Source organism: Mustelus asterias, unplaced genomic scaffold (assembly GCF_964213995.1).
Source record: "Mustelus asterias unplaced genomic scaffold, sMusAst1.hap1.1 HAP1_SCAFFOLD_366, whole genome shotgun sequence".
NCBI lineage: Eukaryota > Metazoa > Chordata > Chondrichthyes > Carcharhiniformes > Triakidae > Mustelus > Mustelus asterias.
Window position 1 is genome coordinate 179,536 of NW_027590324.1, and position 14,511 is coordinate 194,046.

General features: G+C 44.3%; 1 protein-coding gene across 1 annotated transcript in view; it reads right to left on the minus strand.

Moving 5' to 3' along the window:
• The window catches only part of LOC144486489 (NACHT, LRR and PYD domains-containing protein 3-like), a 136,815-nt gene that overhangs the window by 95,733 nt on the left and 26,571 nt on the right, over window positions 1-14,511 (minus strand). Inside the window, exons 4-7 of the mRNA XM_078204533.1 lie at window positions 13,103-13,198; window positions 3,614-3,774; window positions 1,270-1,441; window positions 1,101-1,166 (exon numbers count right to left, since the gene is read on the minus strand). Of these exons, the coding sequence (XP_078060659.1) occupies window positions 1,101-1,166; window positions 1,270-1,441; window positions 3,614-3,774; window positions 13,103-13,198 (495 nt within the window). The remainder of the gene's footprint in view (window positions 1-1,100; window positions 1,167-1,269; window positions 1,442-3,613; window positions 3,775-13,102; window positions 13,199-14,511) is intronic.

The following is a 14,511-nucleotide window of genomic DNA, read 5'->3' on the forward strand; positions in this document are numbered from 1 at the left end:
GGGCACAGCGCCTCAGGACCCAGCCAGTTAGGCACAGTGCCTCAGGACACAGCCAGTTGGGCACAGCGCCTCAGGACCCAGCCAGGTGGGCACAGCGTATGCAGATCCTGCCAAGTGCGTACAACATATCGGGATCCGGCCAGGTGTGTACAGCATTTCAGTGTATCAGGCTCTGGCCAGGTATGTGCAGGGTTTTAAATGCATCAGGATCCTGCCAGGTGAGTACAGGGTTTCTCAGTGAATCAGGATCCTGCCAGGTGAGTACAGGGTTTCTCAGTGAATCAGGATCCTGCCAGGTGAGTACAGGGTTTCTCAGTGAATCAGGATCCTGCCAGGTGAGTACAGGGTTTCTCAGTGAATCAGCATCCTGCCAGGTGAGTACAGGGTTTCTCAGTGAATCAGGATCCTGCCAGGTGTGTACAGGGTTTCTCAGTGAATCAGGATCCTGCCAGGTGAGTACAGGGTTTCTCAGTGAATCAGGATCCTGCCAGGTGAGTACAGGGTTTCTCAGTGAATCAGGATCCTGCCAGGTGAGTACAGGGTTTCTCAGTGAATCAGGATCCTGCCAGGTGAGTACAGGGTTTCTCAGTGAATCAGGATCCTGCCAAGTGTGTACAGGGTTTCTCAGTGAATCAGGATCCTGCCAAGTGAGTACAGGGTTTCTCAGTGAATCAGGATCCTGCCAGGTGAGTACAGGGTTTCTCAGTGAATCAGGATCCTGCCAAGTGTGTACAGGGTTTCTCAGTGAATCAGGATCCTGCCAAGTGTGTACAGGGTTTCTCAGTGAATCAGGATCCTGCCAGGTGAGTACAGGGATTAAAACTCTATCAGGGTCCCGCCATCTACGTGGTTTTGTGAATTAAAGTAAGTGAAGCAATATCCCTATAATTACAAGAAATGTCAGAAGTCACATGGATTGTATCTTACATCGATGCTGAATTCACAAGAATTGTTGATTTCCAAACAATTTTTAGTCCTGCTCCAAGACTATGTATTTCTGTATCTCTAATTCTGATAACCTCGAGGCAAAGATGTATTTTCAAATACCCAGATTCTCACAAGTCAAATGAATTGTCTGAAATCCCCATTTCCTCCCTCACCTTTCAGGTGGCTGGGTATTTCTGATAATTCTTCTCCAACTTTCATATAAGTAATTGGATCAGAACCTGTTGAAAAGAATTAACTTCCATTAAATCAGGCCTGTGTAATATTGTAGTAAAGTTTGCAGTGTTTGGGTCTGAAACTGAATTCAGTGTGATTTTACCATACCAAGTTCCTGTATTTCTCTCAGTATTGTGCCCAATTTCCGTAATCTGTGGTGCATTTTCACAAAGGATTCCCACATCATCCTTCGAGCCCGAGGTCCTTTCTCCATCACCAGATTGAGGAGAAGTTTGGCACTGCCCGCCCTGTTTCCCTTCTCCACGAGCTCACTGACTTTCTGTGAAGAATAATAATTAATATATCGATGAGAGGTGTGAAAGATAAACACTGGGAAAGGGAAGGAAAGGACTTGCTCAGGGATGGGATTCCCAGTTGTTTTGAGGACAGGAAGTAGCGGCTTCTTTGGGTGAAATGTCATTCTGAAAATTGATGAATATTCTTCACACATCTTGATTCCATCATTCCTTCAAATGAATGTGAATAAACTAAATTTAATAGATGGAATACCGCTCTCAAAGTTTGGCACACAAGTAATCCCGTGCTGCAGCTGTCTCAGAAGTTCCCACAGATGAGTCGAAACATTGTTGATTTCTCCATCAGGAGAATCGACCAAAGATTCAATCATTTTCACATCATTAACTGAAATATCTGAAACCATTATTTTGCATGTTTACAGTGAGTGTGAAATGTCACTAACCATGTTCACAAAGTTTTAACATTCATCACCAGTTTACATTCAAGAGTTTACAACATACAAAAATAGGAGAAATCGGACCATGAACCCAATACAAAGCAGGGTGTACAGAAATGTCTTCAGGAGGTGAGGAAAGTCGAGAGGCAGAAGGGACAGGAAGACATCTGCAGTCTCAGCCGTGAGTGGCGGTCTGAATGAGGTAGTGCACATGGAAGGCTGCACAAACCTCAGAGGGAAGCTTGAAACAGCTGCCAAAATGTTTTTTTTTAATTTTTCTATTCTGCGAAGGTTTTCTGAAAAAGCTCAGGCCAATTGTGATGGTGCTGCATTAAGGTTAAAAAATGATTCAAAAAAGGGAAAGAATACACTTAATAGAATTGTTAAACATCCCCTAACGATCTTTGCTTAAATAAACTCAGACTGTTGGTGACAACAGTCCTTATAGATGTGATCCATAACATTCTAGTAACTTTATCACACAATGCCCTGTGGCTTTAGACTGTTCTACAGCAGTTTAAAGATAAAAGCTGCAGAATAGATGCACTCAAGATGCTGATGTTTCCCTGGGGTGGAGTGCCATCCAAACCCAGAGCACATGGTCAGAGTTTCACTCAGTTACGGATTATTTCGGACCCGACATTATAGGAAAATAAAAGCAATTGGAAAAGTGTCCAGAGAATATATCCGGATGTTACTGGAGATGAATGGATTGATGTTATAACAGAGATTTGAGAATTTCGGACTCATTAGACTAGAGTTGTGAAGATTAAATGGCAAATCGATTGTGGCCTTACGCTGAAGTACATGTTCACGGATTGTTTCCAACATTCAGTCAGAGGTCACACATTTACAGTCTTATGGGTCAGACTGGATTTTATTTTAGTGTAAAATTGTTCAAATATGTTGTTGTGATGTAGCAGTTAATTTTATTTTGTTAATATATTGGATAATAAATTAATAGCAAAGGAGAGCAAGAAGCAGGACTGGTCCAACTGGATGGGATATTAACTAACAGATAGTAAGCATCAGGTTCAGGTTAGAATAAGTGATTGCTGGAGGAGAAAGTAAACCCAGGATCAACCTTGGAATGGTGGCAAAATGGCAGAGGAAGGCATTTGATGGCATTCCAGATGGTGGCCTCAAAATCGATTCTCGGGGAAGGCCTCTTTATGGGACACTGTTTGGTGCACAGATGGGCCAATCCCCTGGGGCAATAGATATGTCAAGGCATCGGTGCTGCCTGCCCTCAAAGAAACCCGGTCTTTCTGGGGTCTGGTTTCTCTCTGGCCCCCAGACCTAACTTGTCTGAATTTCAGGGCTCATGGCCATTGATCTGCACTCACCCTCCAGATGCAGCTTATGGCGTTGCTGCTGAGGTACCGGCTGTCTGACTGGGCTGACAGGTTTGGGTAGAAGCTGCCACCTTTAATAAGGACAGCAGGTTCCTGGATCCCCACCACCTGCTGAAGCAAGGTTCCTGTCAGTGGGATCTTGCCACTTCCAAAATAATTCTGGTCTTTTTATGGCTCCAAAAGTTCTAAAACACTGGGGTTTGTCTCATTCCAAACATTGGACTGCTGTAGACTTACCAATTGGTATGATTAGTCAACAATTCAATTTTCAGTGCATCATGTAAACGACAACATGTAAGAAGATGCAGTAGACAGACTGAGGTATTTTTTCCACATTATTTCTTTGTTTCTATTCTGTAGGTTTTGTGATGTGTGAAGAGATGGAATTCAATCTACATCTTACCTGATACTCTTGTCCACTGAAATGGTCCTCACCTATTAAGATGAGAGCCAAACCTTCCACCCCTTCTTCAATCGCCTGTTCCAGTCTATCCCGGTAAAATTTGGTTAATCGGAACAACAGGTAGTCGTCGCAATTTGTGAAGAACTCAGTGAGTGTAGAGTCTGGATTTGTGAAAGCAAAGAAATACCAACACATGATCAATTTTCTATCCAGACGACTACATTGCCTCTCATTCCGAACAACCGAATCCTCCTGTGAACCAGGTTGTTAAAGCTGTGTTTATTTGCTTTGCTACAACACCTGGGGGAACACGTCCTGCACATGCTCAGATGTGGTATCAGAGCCTGTGACATCATAGTGAGTGACATCCCTGGGAGATCCTGTTTCAAACACTTTAATTCCAAGTTAATCTGGAGAATCCCAATGCAGACACTGTCCCAGCTCAATGCTGCATTAAGAACTGGTAATTGGTATACAAATGAAAAACTAACGGTTTCATTAGAATTTCCAAGTGGTTTCCTGACAGCCGCTTCCCCCACTCGCCTTTGCACTTCCCCCACCATCCTTACCATTTCCCCACTTCATTCAAACTTTTTCTCACATCTCTCTGCCACTCTCCATGCAGGTCCTCGCTGCTGGGTCACTTCCATAGAGGGGAAGAGAGGAGAATGGCAGAACCAGAATCAATGTGTGGAAAGGCGGATACAACACATGTGCTACTTTCCATTAATCTGTATAATCAATTCAATGAAAATGTACAATTTGTCACACAACCTAGCTTCAGTTTATTGGCTTCAGATAGATTTCTATTTTGATGTAACACTGGGAATTTTTTGTCTGAGCACTGCTGCCTCACAGCGCCAGGAAGCCAGGTTCAATTCGGGACTCAAGTAACTGTCTGTGTGGAGTTTGCATGTTCTCCTTGTCGGTGTGTGTTTCCTCCGGGTGCTCCGGTTTCCTCCCACAGTCCGAAAGCTGTGCAGGTTACATGGATTGGACATGATAAAATTACCCCATGGTGTCCACATATGTGTAGGTTAGGTGGATTAGCCATGTTAAACGTGCAAGGTTATGAGCATAGGGTGGTGGTGTGGGCCTGGGAAGGATTGTCTTTCGGAGAGTCGGTGCAGACTCGATGGGATGAATGGCCTCCTTCTGCACTCTGGGGATTCACTGGTTTCTATGGTTTAATTTCAATGTTCCTGATTTTTTTTGCTTTCCCGAAAAGGTCAAGAGGGCTATTTTAATTCAATCCATTTGAAAACTAGCCGCCTCCGAGTTAACAGATCCGACTACCCAGGACAAGTGGGGAAAGTATGGGGACACCATCATCTCCAGTTGAGTGACAGAGCTTCCAAATAGTGATATATATCATCGTTTATTTTGTGCTACAGGGCCACAGTCATGTGGTAAATTAGTACTCATTAGTTTCTATTCCAATTGGATGGTTAATGCTGCTTATCGTCTCAAATCTGGATATTTCTCATTGTCCAGTCACATAAGCTGATATCCTTCACTGTGTTCTAATCACCTTATCGGTAAATGAGTTGTTGATGGTAGATTCAGACCATGGCGGCCGTCCCCTCCCTTCCCCCTGACCTCACTTCAATAAGAAGTTTAACAACACCAGGTTAAAGTCCAGCAGGTTTATTTGGTAGCAAAAGCCACAAGTTTTCGGAGCCTTAAGCTCCTTCTTCAGGTGAGTGGGAATTCTGTTCACCAACAGGATGTTAAACTTCTTACTGTGTTTACCCCAGTCCAACGCCAGCATCTCCACATCCTCACTTCAATAACCCATGAACATTGGCCAGAATCTTACGTTGAGCAGGTGGGTACGTGCCTGACTCAGACGTGTGTGAAATCATGGGAGAAGACATTGGGCACGTGTTTCAACATTATTGCTCATGCAATATTTCAGTGGCAGACACACCTCTGACTCTCGCCACAAATCAACCTGTCAATTTAGCCCATTAAGGGGCCAATTGAATACAGTTTTACATGGCTCATCAGCCTTTACATTTACTGGGCAAGCTGATTGGCCAGGCAGTCTTTATGTTTTGGCTATAACATGGGTCGAGGGCAGGATGAACTGTTCGGGCTGAAATAAAATGAACAAAATGTGGCTGGGGATAGAGAGAGGTGTGAGTGTGATTGTGTTGCCAAATATCGGGCATAGATTTGACGTAAATATTTATGTTTCACGGGTCCACAGCTTAGGATAGGGAAAACATGAATAAGGATTGCAGGGTGGCTGGTCCCAAGATGAAGAAAAAATGTTCTTTGGAAACCAGGGAACAGAACCAATCAAAGTTCCAGGAAGATTGTACTCTCAAAGTAAGAACAAATCATAGAATTCTGACAGTGCAGGAGGTCATTCAGTCCATTGAGTCTGCAGCACCCCTCCCCCCCCCCCCCCCCCCGGTGTAGGCCGGTGTACCTACCATGCACATTTTTGGAGTGTGTGAGGAACCGGAGTATCCGGAGGAAACTCATGCAGACAGGGGAGATTGTGCAGACTCCACACAGACACCTAAGTCTGGAATCGATTCCTGACGCTGTGATGCAGCAGTGCTAACTACTCTGCCACCGAACAGTGGGAATGTGAACAAGGTCATGTTCAGTGTTGTTAACGAAAGGAGCAGTAAATGTCCCAAGAGGTACAGACAACTGCAAGAAACCGATTTTAAATTCATTTTACAAGAAGCCACATGTAATCAGAAGTTGGTGACAACTTATTGAGGCCTATGAAGCAATTGTGTTCTGTTGACATGGCTACGTGCCACAGAGAGTCTGTGGCAAGTGAAGCTTGAATCTATTTGGTGATCCAGGGCAGATGGCCTCAATAAAAAGAGGCTGAAATCCTGGCAGTGTATTCTTGATGAAGACATTCAATAGAAGCATCAATTGGAGAAGATTCCAAAGCGTACTCTTCAACAGCAAAGATTGGAATCACTCATATGGAAAACAGGGTCCAAATGAGGCAATGGCCTAGTTTTATTATTGCTAGACTATTAAACCAGAAACTCAGTTGATGTTCCGGGGACCCAGGTTCGAATCCCGCCATGGCAGCTGGCAAAATTTGAGTTTAAAAAATCAGGAATTAAGAATCTACAGATGACCATGGAAACATTGTTGATTGTCAGGAAAACCCATCTGCTTCACTAATGTCCTTTGGGGAAGGAAGTCTGCCATCCTTACATGGTCTGGCCTACATGTGACTCCAGCAATGTGGTTGACTCTCAATTGTCCTCTGAGATGCCTTAGCAACTCACTCAGTAAGGGCAACTAGGAATGAACAACAAATGCTGGCCAGCCAGCGACGCCCATGTCTCACGAATGAATTTAAAAAAAAGTTGCCTCAATGTGGTCAGCATTGAGAATGAAGGATTGATAAAAGAAAATCCACAGATGGTGCTTGAGAGACATCTGTCACTTGGCTACAGAGAGTGGTGTATCTGCCCACTGATTGCCCACTGATTTACATGTACTGTTTACTTATCGAGAACATCAAAGTGTTAAATAGATTTCATATCATGTTACCTTGTAAATTTTTATATACCTTGAAAGGTATAGTTGGAGTGCAGCAGTTTATTAAAGTTCCTCATTCCTTGTTTAATAAACATTTTATTCTTTTGTTGAAACTTCATCAGTGAGATCAGACAGTGTGTAACCCAGGGAGGATGGACGTATTAGCGAGAGGCAACAAGGTTTTGTGAAGGGGAGGTCATGTCTCACTAACTTCATCGAGTTTTTCGAGGAAGTGGTGAAGATGATTGACGAGGCTAGGGCAGTGGATGTTGTCGACATGGACTTCAGAAAGGCCTTGGACAAGGTCCCTCATGGCAGACTGGTGCAGAATGTGAAGTTGCATGGGATCAGGGGTGAACTGGCAAGCTGGATCCAGAACTTGCTCAGTCAAAGAAGACAGAGAGTAGCAGTGGAAGGGTGTGTTTTTGAATGGAGGCCTGTGACAAGTGGCGTTCCTCAGGGATCAGTCCTGGAACCTTTGCTGTTTGTAATATATATAAATGATTTGGCGGAAAATGTTACTGGATTGATTAGTAAGTTTGCGGACGACACAAAGGTTGGTGGATTTGCGGACAGCAATGAGGACCATCAGAGGATACAGCAGGATATAGATCAGTTGGAGGCTTGGGTGGAGAGATGGCAGATGGAGTTTAATCTGGACATATGTGAGGTAATGCCTTTTGGAAGGTCTAATACAGAAAGGAAATATACAATAAATGACAGAACCCTTAAGCGTATTGGTAGGCCGAGGGATCTGGGTGTACAGGTACACAGGTCACTGAAAGTGGCAACGCAGGTGGAGAAGGTAGTCAAGAAGACAAAGGCATGCTTGCCTTCATCGGTCGGGGCATTGAGTTTAAAAATTGGCAAGTCACGTTGCGGCTTTATAGAACATTAATTAGGCCGCGCTGGGAACATAGTGTTCAATTCTGGTCGTCACACTACCAGAAGGATGTGGAGTCTTTGGAGAGGGTACAGAAAGGATGTTGCCTGGTATTGAGGGCATTAGTTACGAAGAGAGTTTGGAGAAACTTGGTTTGTTCTCACTGGAACGACGGAGGTTGACGGGCGACCTGAGAGAAGTCTACAAGATTATGAGGGGCATGGACAGAGTGGATAGTCAGAAGCTGTCTCCCAGGATGGAGGAGTCAATTATTAGGGGGCAGAGGTTTAAGGTGTGAGGGGCAAGATTTAAAGGAGATGTGTGAGGAAAGTTAGTTTTACACAGAGGGTGGTGGGTGTCTGGAACTCACTGCCGGGGGAGGTCATCGAAGCAGATACGATAGTGAGTTTTAAGGGACATTTGGACAAATACATAAATAGTATGGGACTAGAGGGAAATAATCCCTGGAAGGGTTGGGGATTAGGTGGACTGGCGATTCCTGACAAACATGTCTGCAGAAAGTGTAAGCAGCTGGAGGAAATCCGGATCAGGATTATTGATCTGGAAGCCGAACTGCAGGCAACGTGCACCATCAGGCAGAGAAATAAATAGCTGAACACTTTCTTCCAGGAGAATATAGTGAGGGGGATTGGCACTTTGTTCCAGGAGATTATAGTGAGGGGGATTGACACTTTGTTCCAGGAGAACATAGTGAGGGGGATTGACACTTTGTTCCAGGAGAACATAGTGAGGGGGGATTGACACTTTGTTACAGGAGAATATAGTGAGGGGGATTGGCACTTTGTTACAGGAGAATATAGTGAGGGGGATTGGCACTTTGTTCCAGGAGATTATAGTGGGGGGGATTGACACTTTGTTACAGGAGAATATAGTGAGGGGGATTGACACTTTGTTACAGGAGAATATAGTGAGGGGATTGACACTTTGTTACAGGAGAATATAGTGAGGGGGATTGACACTTTGTTACAGGAGAATATAGTGAGGGGATTGACACTTTGTTCCAGGAGAATATAGTGAGGGCGATTGACACTTTGTTCCAGGAGAATATAGTCAGGGGGATTGACACTTTGTTCCAGGAGATTATAGTGAGGGGGATTGACACTTTGTTCCAGGAGAATATAGTGAGGGGGATTGACACTTTGTTCCAGGAGAATATAGTCAGGGGGATTGGCACTTTGTTCCAGGAGAATATAGTGGGGGGGATTGACACTTTGTTACAGGAGAATATAGTGAGGGGGATTGACACTTTGTTACAGGAGAATATAGTGAGGGGATTGACACTTTGTTCCAGGAGAATATAGTGAGGGCGATTGACACATTGTTCCAGGAGATTATAGTGGGGGGGATTGACACTTTGTTCCAGGAGAATATAGTGAGGGGGTTTGGTACTTTGTTCCAGGAGAATATAGTGAGGGGGATTGACACTTTGTTCCAGGAGAATATAGTGAGGGGGATTGACACTTTGTTCCAGGAGAATATAGTGAGGGGGATTGACACTTTGTTCCAGGAGAATATAGTAGGGGGGATTGACACTTTGTTCCAGGAGATTATAGTGAGGGGGATTGACACTTTGTTCCAGGAGAATATAGTGGGGGGGATTGACACTTTGTTCCAGGACAATATAGTGAGGGGGATTGACACTTTGTTCCAGGAGAATATAGCGAGGGGGATTGACACTTTGTTCCAGGAGATTATAGTGAGGGGGATTGACACTTTGTTCCAGGAGATTATAGTGAGGGGGATTGACACTTTGTTCCAGGAGATTATAGTGAGGGGGTTTGGTACTTTGTTCCAGGAGAATATAGTGAGGGGGATTGACACTTTGTTCCAGGAGAATATAGTGAGGGGGATTGACACTTTGTTCCAGGACAATATAGGGAGGGGGACTGACACTTTGTTCCAGGAGAATATAGTGAGGGAGATTGACACTTTGTCCCAGGAGAATATAGTGAGGGAGATTGACACTTTGTTCCAGGAGAATATAGTGAGGGGATTGACACTTTGTTCCAGGAGAATATAGCGAGGGGGATTGACACTTTGTTCCAGGAGAATATAGCGAGGGGGATTGACACTTTGTTCCAGGAGAATATAGCGAGGGGGATTGACACTTTGTTACAGGAGAATATAGGGAGGGGGACTGACACTTTGTTCCAGGAGAATATAGTGAGGGAGATTGACACTTTGTCCCAGGAGAATATAGTGAGGGAGATTGACACTTTGTTCCACGAGAATATAGCGAGGGGTATTGACACTTTGTTCCAGGAGAACATAGTGAGGGGGATTGACACTTTGTTCCAGGAGAATATAGTGGGGGGGATTGACACTTTGTTCCAGGAGATTATAGTGAGGGGGATTGACACTTTGTTCCAGGAGAATATAGCGAGGGGGATTGACACTTTGTTCCAGGAGAATATAGTGAGGGGGATTGACACTTTGTTCCAGGAGATTATAGTGAGGGGGATTGACACTTTGTTCCAGGAGAATATAGCGAGGGGGATTGACACTTTGTTCCAGGAGAATATAGTGAGGGGGATTGACACTTTGTTCCAGGAGAATATAGTGAGGGGGATTGACACTTTGTCCCAGGAGATTATAGTGAGGGGGATTGACACTTTGTTCCAGGAGAATATAGTGGGGGGGATTGACACTTTGTTCTAGGAGAACATAGTGAGGGGGATTGACACTTTGTTCGAGGAGAATACAGTGAGGGGGATTGACACTGTTCACTGATGCAAAGAGCAAGAGTGCAAAAGAATGTTTCCTGCCCAGTGCCAGTTTCGGGGAGAACAGTGGGTCTGAGACTTTTATTCTAAACTTAATCAGATAGCAGATTAAAGACAGTGAAAACAGTCAGCAAGAGTTTTTATAATTATTTAAGTAAGAAAAGAGCAGGTACTTTGGGTACTGGTCCTGTGTAAAGTGAGAATTGGGAGTTAATAGAAGATAATAATTAAATAGCAGATGAAGTGAACAAATATTTTGCTGTTTTCTTCACTCTGGAGGGTATAAAAACCATTCAGTAACAGCTTTAAATCAAGAGGTTGAACAGAGAGCGGAACTTGATGAAGTTACAGTCACTCGGAGGATTGGTACTAAGCAAACTGCAGGAACTATGGACTGACAACTCTCCAGGTCCTGATGGATTTCATCCCAGGATCCTAAAGAGGAGGCTAATGAGGTATGAGATGTTTTGCTGTTAATTTCCTACAATTCCCTAGCTTCTGGAAAGTTTCCATCGGGCTGAAGGACCAGTGTATTCAATAAAAGATGGAGGCAGAAAACAGGAAACGATAGGCCAGCTAGTTTGACGCCTGTCGTGGGTAAGGTGTACAAATGGATCATTAAGAAGATTGTAGCCGGGTACTTGAAAAACTCAAGGAAATTTGAAAAAGTCAGTATGGTTTTGTGCAAAGGAAGTTGTGGTTTAACTGATTTATTGGCATTCTATGAAGGAGTAATGTGCTCTGTAGATAAAGCAGAGCCTGCAGACACGCTGCACTTGGATTTCCAGAGGCCATTTGCTGAGGTGCCATGTCAATGCTTTGCAGAAAATAAAAGCTCACAGTTTAGGGGGTAACATATTAGTATTGACAGAAGATTGGCTGGCAGAAAACATAGAATATTTATAAATGGGTGTTTTTCTGATTGGTAGGATGAGGCAAGTGGAGTCCCGCAGGGGTCTGTTCTGGGGCCTCAACTTGTTACAATTCAGATTATGCAATAAATGAAGTGAAGGCATCACGGCGAAAATTACAGAAGAGACAAAGATTGGTGGGAAAGTATGTTGTGAAGGATTTTCCTGCCATGCTCGCCCCAATGCCGGAAAATCCCGCCTGAGGTCAATGGACCTTTGCATGATCCATGTCCCGCCTGCTCCGATTCCTGTGGCAGGCAGCACAGGAAAATTCCACCAAAGGAGGTTGCGTATAGTTGAGTGAGTGGGGAACATCTGGAAGATGGAATATTATGTGGGAAAATGCGGAGTTGTTTGCTTTGGCAGGAAGAATAAGAAAGCAGAGTATTGTTAAACAGGAGAATGGTTGCAAAACATGAGCTGCAGACATGAGTCACAAGAAGTTAATATGTAGGTGCAGCAAGTAATGAAGGCTAATGGAATGTTCTCCTTCATTACGAAGGGAATTTAACTCCAAAAGGATATTATGCCTCAGCTGTATAGGGAATTGGTAAGACCACATCTCGAATATTGCATGCAGTTTTTGGGCTCCTTATTTAAAGAAAGGATGTAAATGCATTCGAGGCGATTCAGAAGAGGTGATTCCCAGAATGAGCGGGTTGTGTTATGAAGAAAGGTTGCATAAACTGGGACTGTTTCCACCAGAGTTCAAAAAAGTGAGCAGTGACTTAACTGAAGTATTTAAGATGCTGAACAATATTCACAACAAGGGCATGAAAATGATTTGTAATCTTGTGGGGAAGTCCAGAACTCGGGGGCACTGTTTTATCATTAGGATCTGCCTTTTTACGTCAAAGATGAAGAGATTTTTTTCTCTCAGAGCTGATGTGGCCCTCTGGAACTCTCTGCCTCAGAAGAGGTTGGAGGTGGCGGGTCATTAGATATTTTAAATTGGAGGTGGATACATTGTTGTTCTGCAAGTGAGCCAAGTGTTATTGAGGATAGATGGGAATGTGGATTTCTAAACACGAATAGACCAGTGAGTTTATCCTCCCGGCCCCGCCGCGCCTGCCCAACACCAGCCTTCAGCACACTGTTCACTGCTCCACCAATCATAGATTGTTTCTCTCCTTCATTAGCTGCTGATGCTCTCACTAGTCGGCCTATCAGCAGCAAAAGGGGGAGAGAAACAAGCTCTGAATCTTAATTGGAACTCAGCTGTTTGACAACAATTTGAAAATGGTCTCTGGAACCATGTAGAGGAGCTTCACGGGTCACACCCGGCCCCCGGGCCAAACCTTGGTTAAACCTGCTCCAGATGGTCACTCCCTCCAACTTTCTACTCAGTCCCTGTCCCGTTCCCTCTTCCTGCGTGAGCTGCAGACAGGATTGGAATTATATTTGTATTTTTTTGTGATCCTACCTGTGTCCATGCTAATTCTTGTGGAAGATGTTGGATATTCTCCCTTGTTTGAACCTTCAGCCATGATATTGACAGACGTTCCCTGATTCCGAGACTCTATAATGAGGATAATATCAATGTCAGGGTCAGATGTTAATACGAAATCAGAAGCAGAGGGCTGAGATCTTTACTGGTGTGTAAGATATATTTCAGAATATTACAATCTTACGTGTTACCGCGATATTAGTCGTAGTGGTAGCGGCGCAGTGGTTAGCACTGCTGCCTCACAGCACCAGGAATCCGGGTTCAATTCCCGGCTTGGGTCACTGCACGGTCTGCACTCCAAAGATGTGCAGGATAGATTTCTTGAGAACCTGTAAACCGGTAGAATTTACGGCTGCCTGGGCAGCACGGTGGCACAGTGCTCACAGAGCCAGGGACCCGGGTTCAATTCCGGCCTCGGGTGACGGTGTGGAGTTTGCACATTCTCCCCGTGTCTGCATGTGTTTCCTGCGGGTGCTCCATTTTCCTCCCACACTCCAAAAGATGTATGGGTTAGGCTGATTGGCCATGCTAAATTGCCCCATAGTGTCAGGGGGATTAGCAGGGGAAATATGGGATAGGGCCAGAGTGCAGGCTCGATGGGCTGAATGGCCTCCTTCTACACTATTGGGATTTTATGTTCTCCCAGTGTCTGCATGGGTTTCCTCCAGATGCTCCGGTTTCCTTACACATTCAGAAAGATTTGTGCTGACTAGGGGACTTTCACAGTAACTTCATTACAATGTAACGTAAGCCTACTTGAGACAATAATAAATAAACTTTGAAAACTCTGAGATTTGACAGCAGTTTCACAAAATACCAGTCGTTCTCATCAGATTCCTTGAAAACTCCACCCTTCACCCTGACAAGCCACTGTCCCATCTCCAGTTTCCCCTTCCCTCTTCCAAGTAATTGAACATGTTGTTACCTCCCAAATCCATGGCTATTTTTGCAATAGCACCACGCAGTCATGTTTATACCCTGTCACAATGCCACCACTCCTCTTAAAATCACAAATACTATCGTATCTGACTCTGACAAAAGTCAATGAAGTATCTTCATTCACCCGTCTGCAGCCTTTACCATGCCAACCTTCTCCAATTCCTGCCTCTTGTCGTCCAGCTGAGTAGAAATGCATCAAAGGCACTTGGTTCAATTTTTAACTGTTACTTTCCATCCAGTGAATCAGTAACACTGGTCTCTCCCGCACCATTATCTTTATCATTGGCCCTCTTCTATTTCTCATCAACCTGGAAGCAGGTTCCACATGTAAGCTGCTGATATCGAGCTCTACAGTCTCACTGCTCTGAAACTCTGCTTCCTGAATCCTAACTCGCACTAAGTCTCATTCCCTTCACCTTTATACACCACTGACACTGACTGACAGC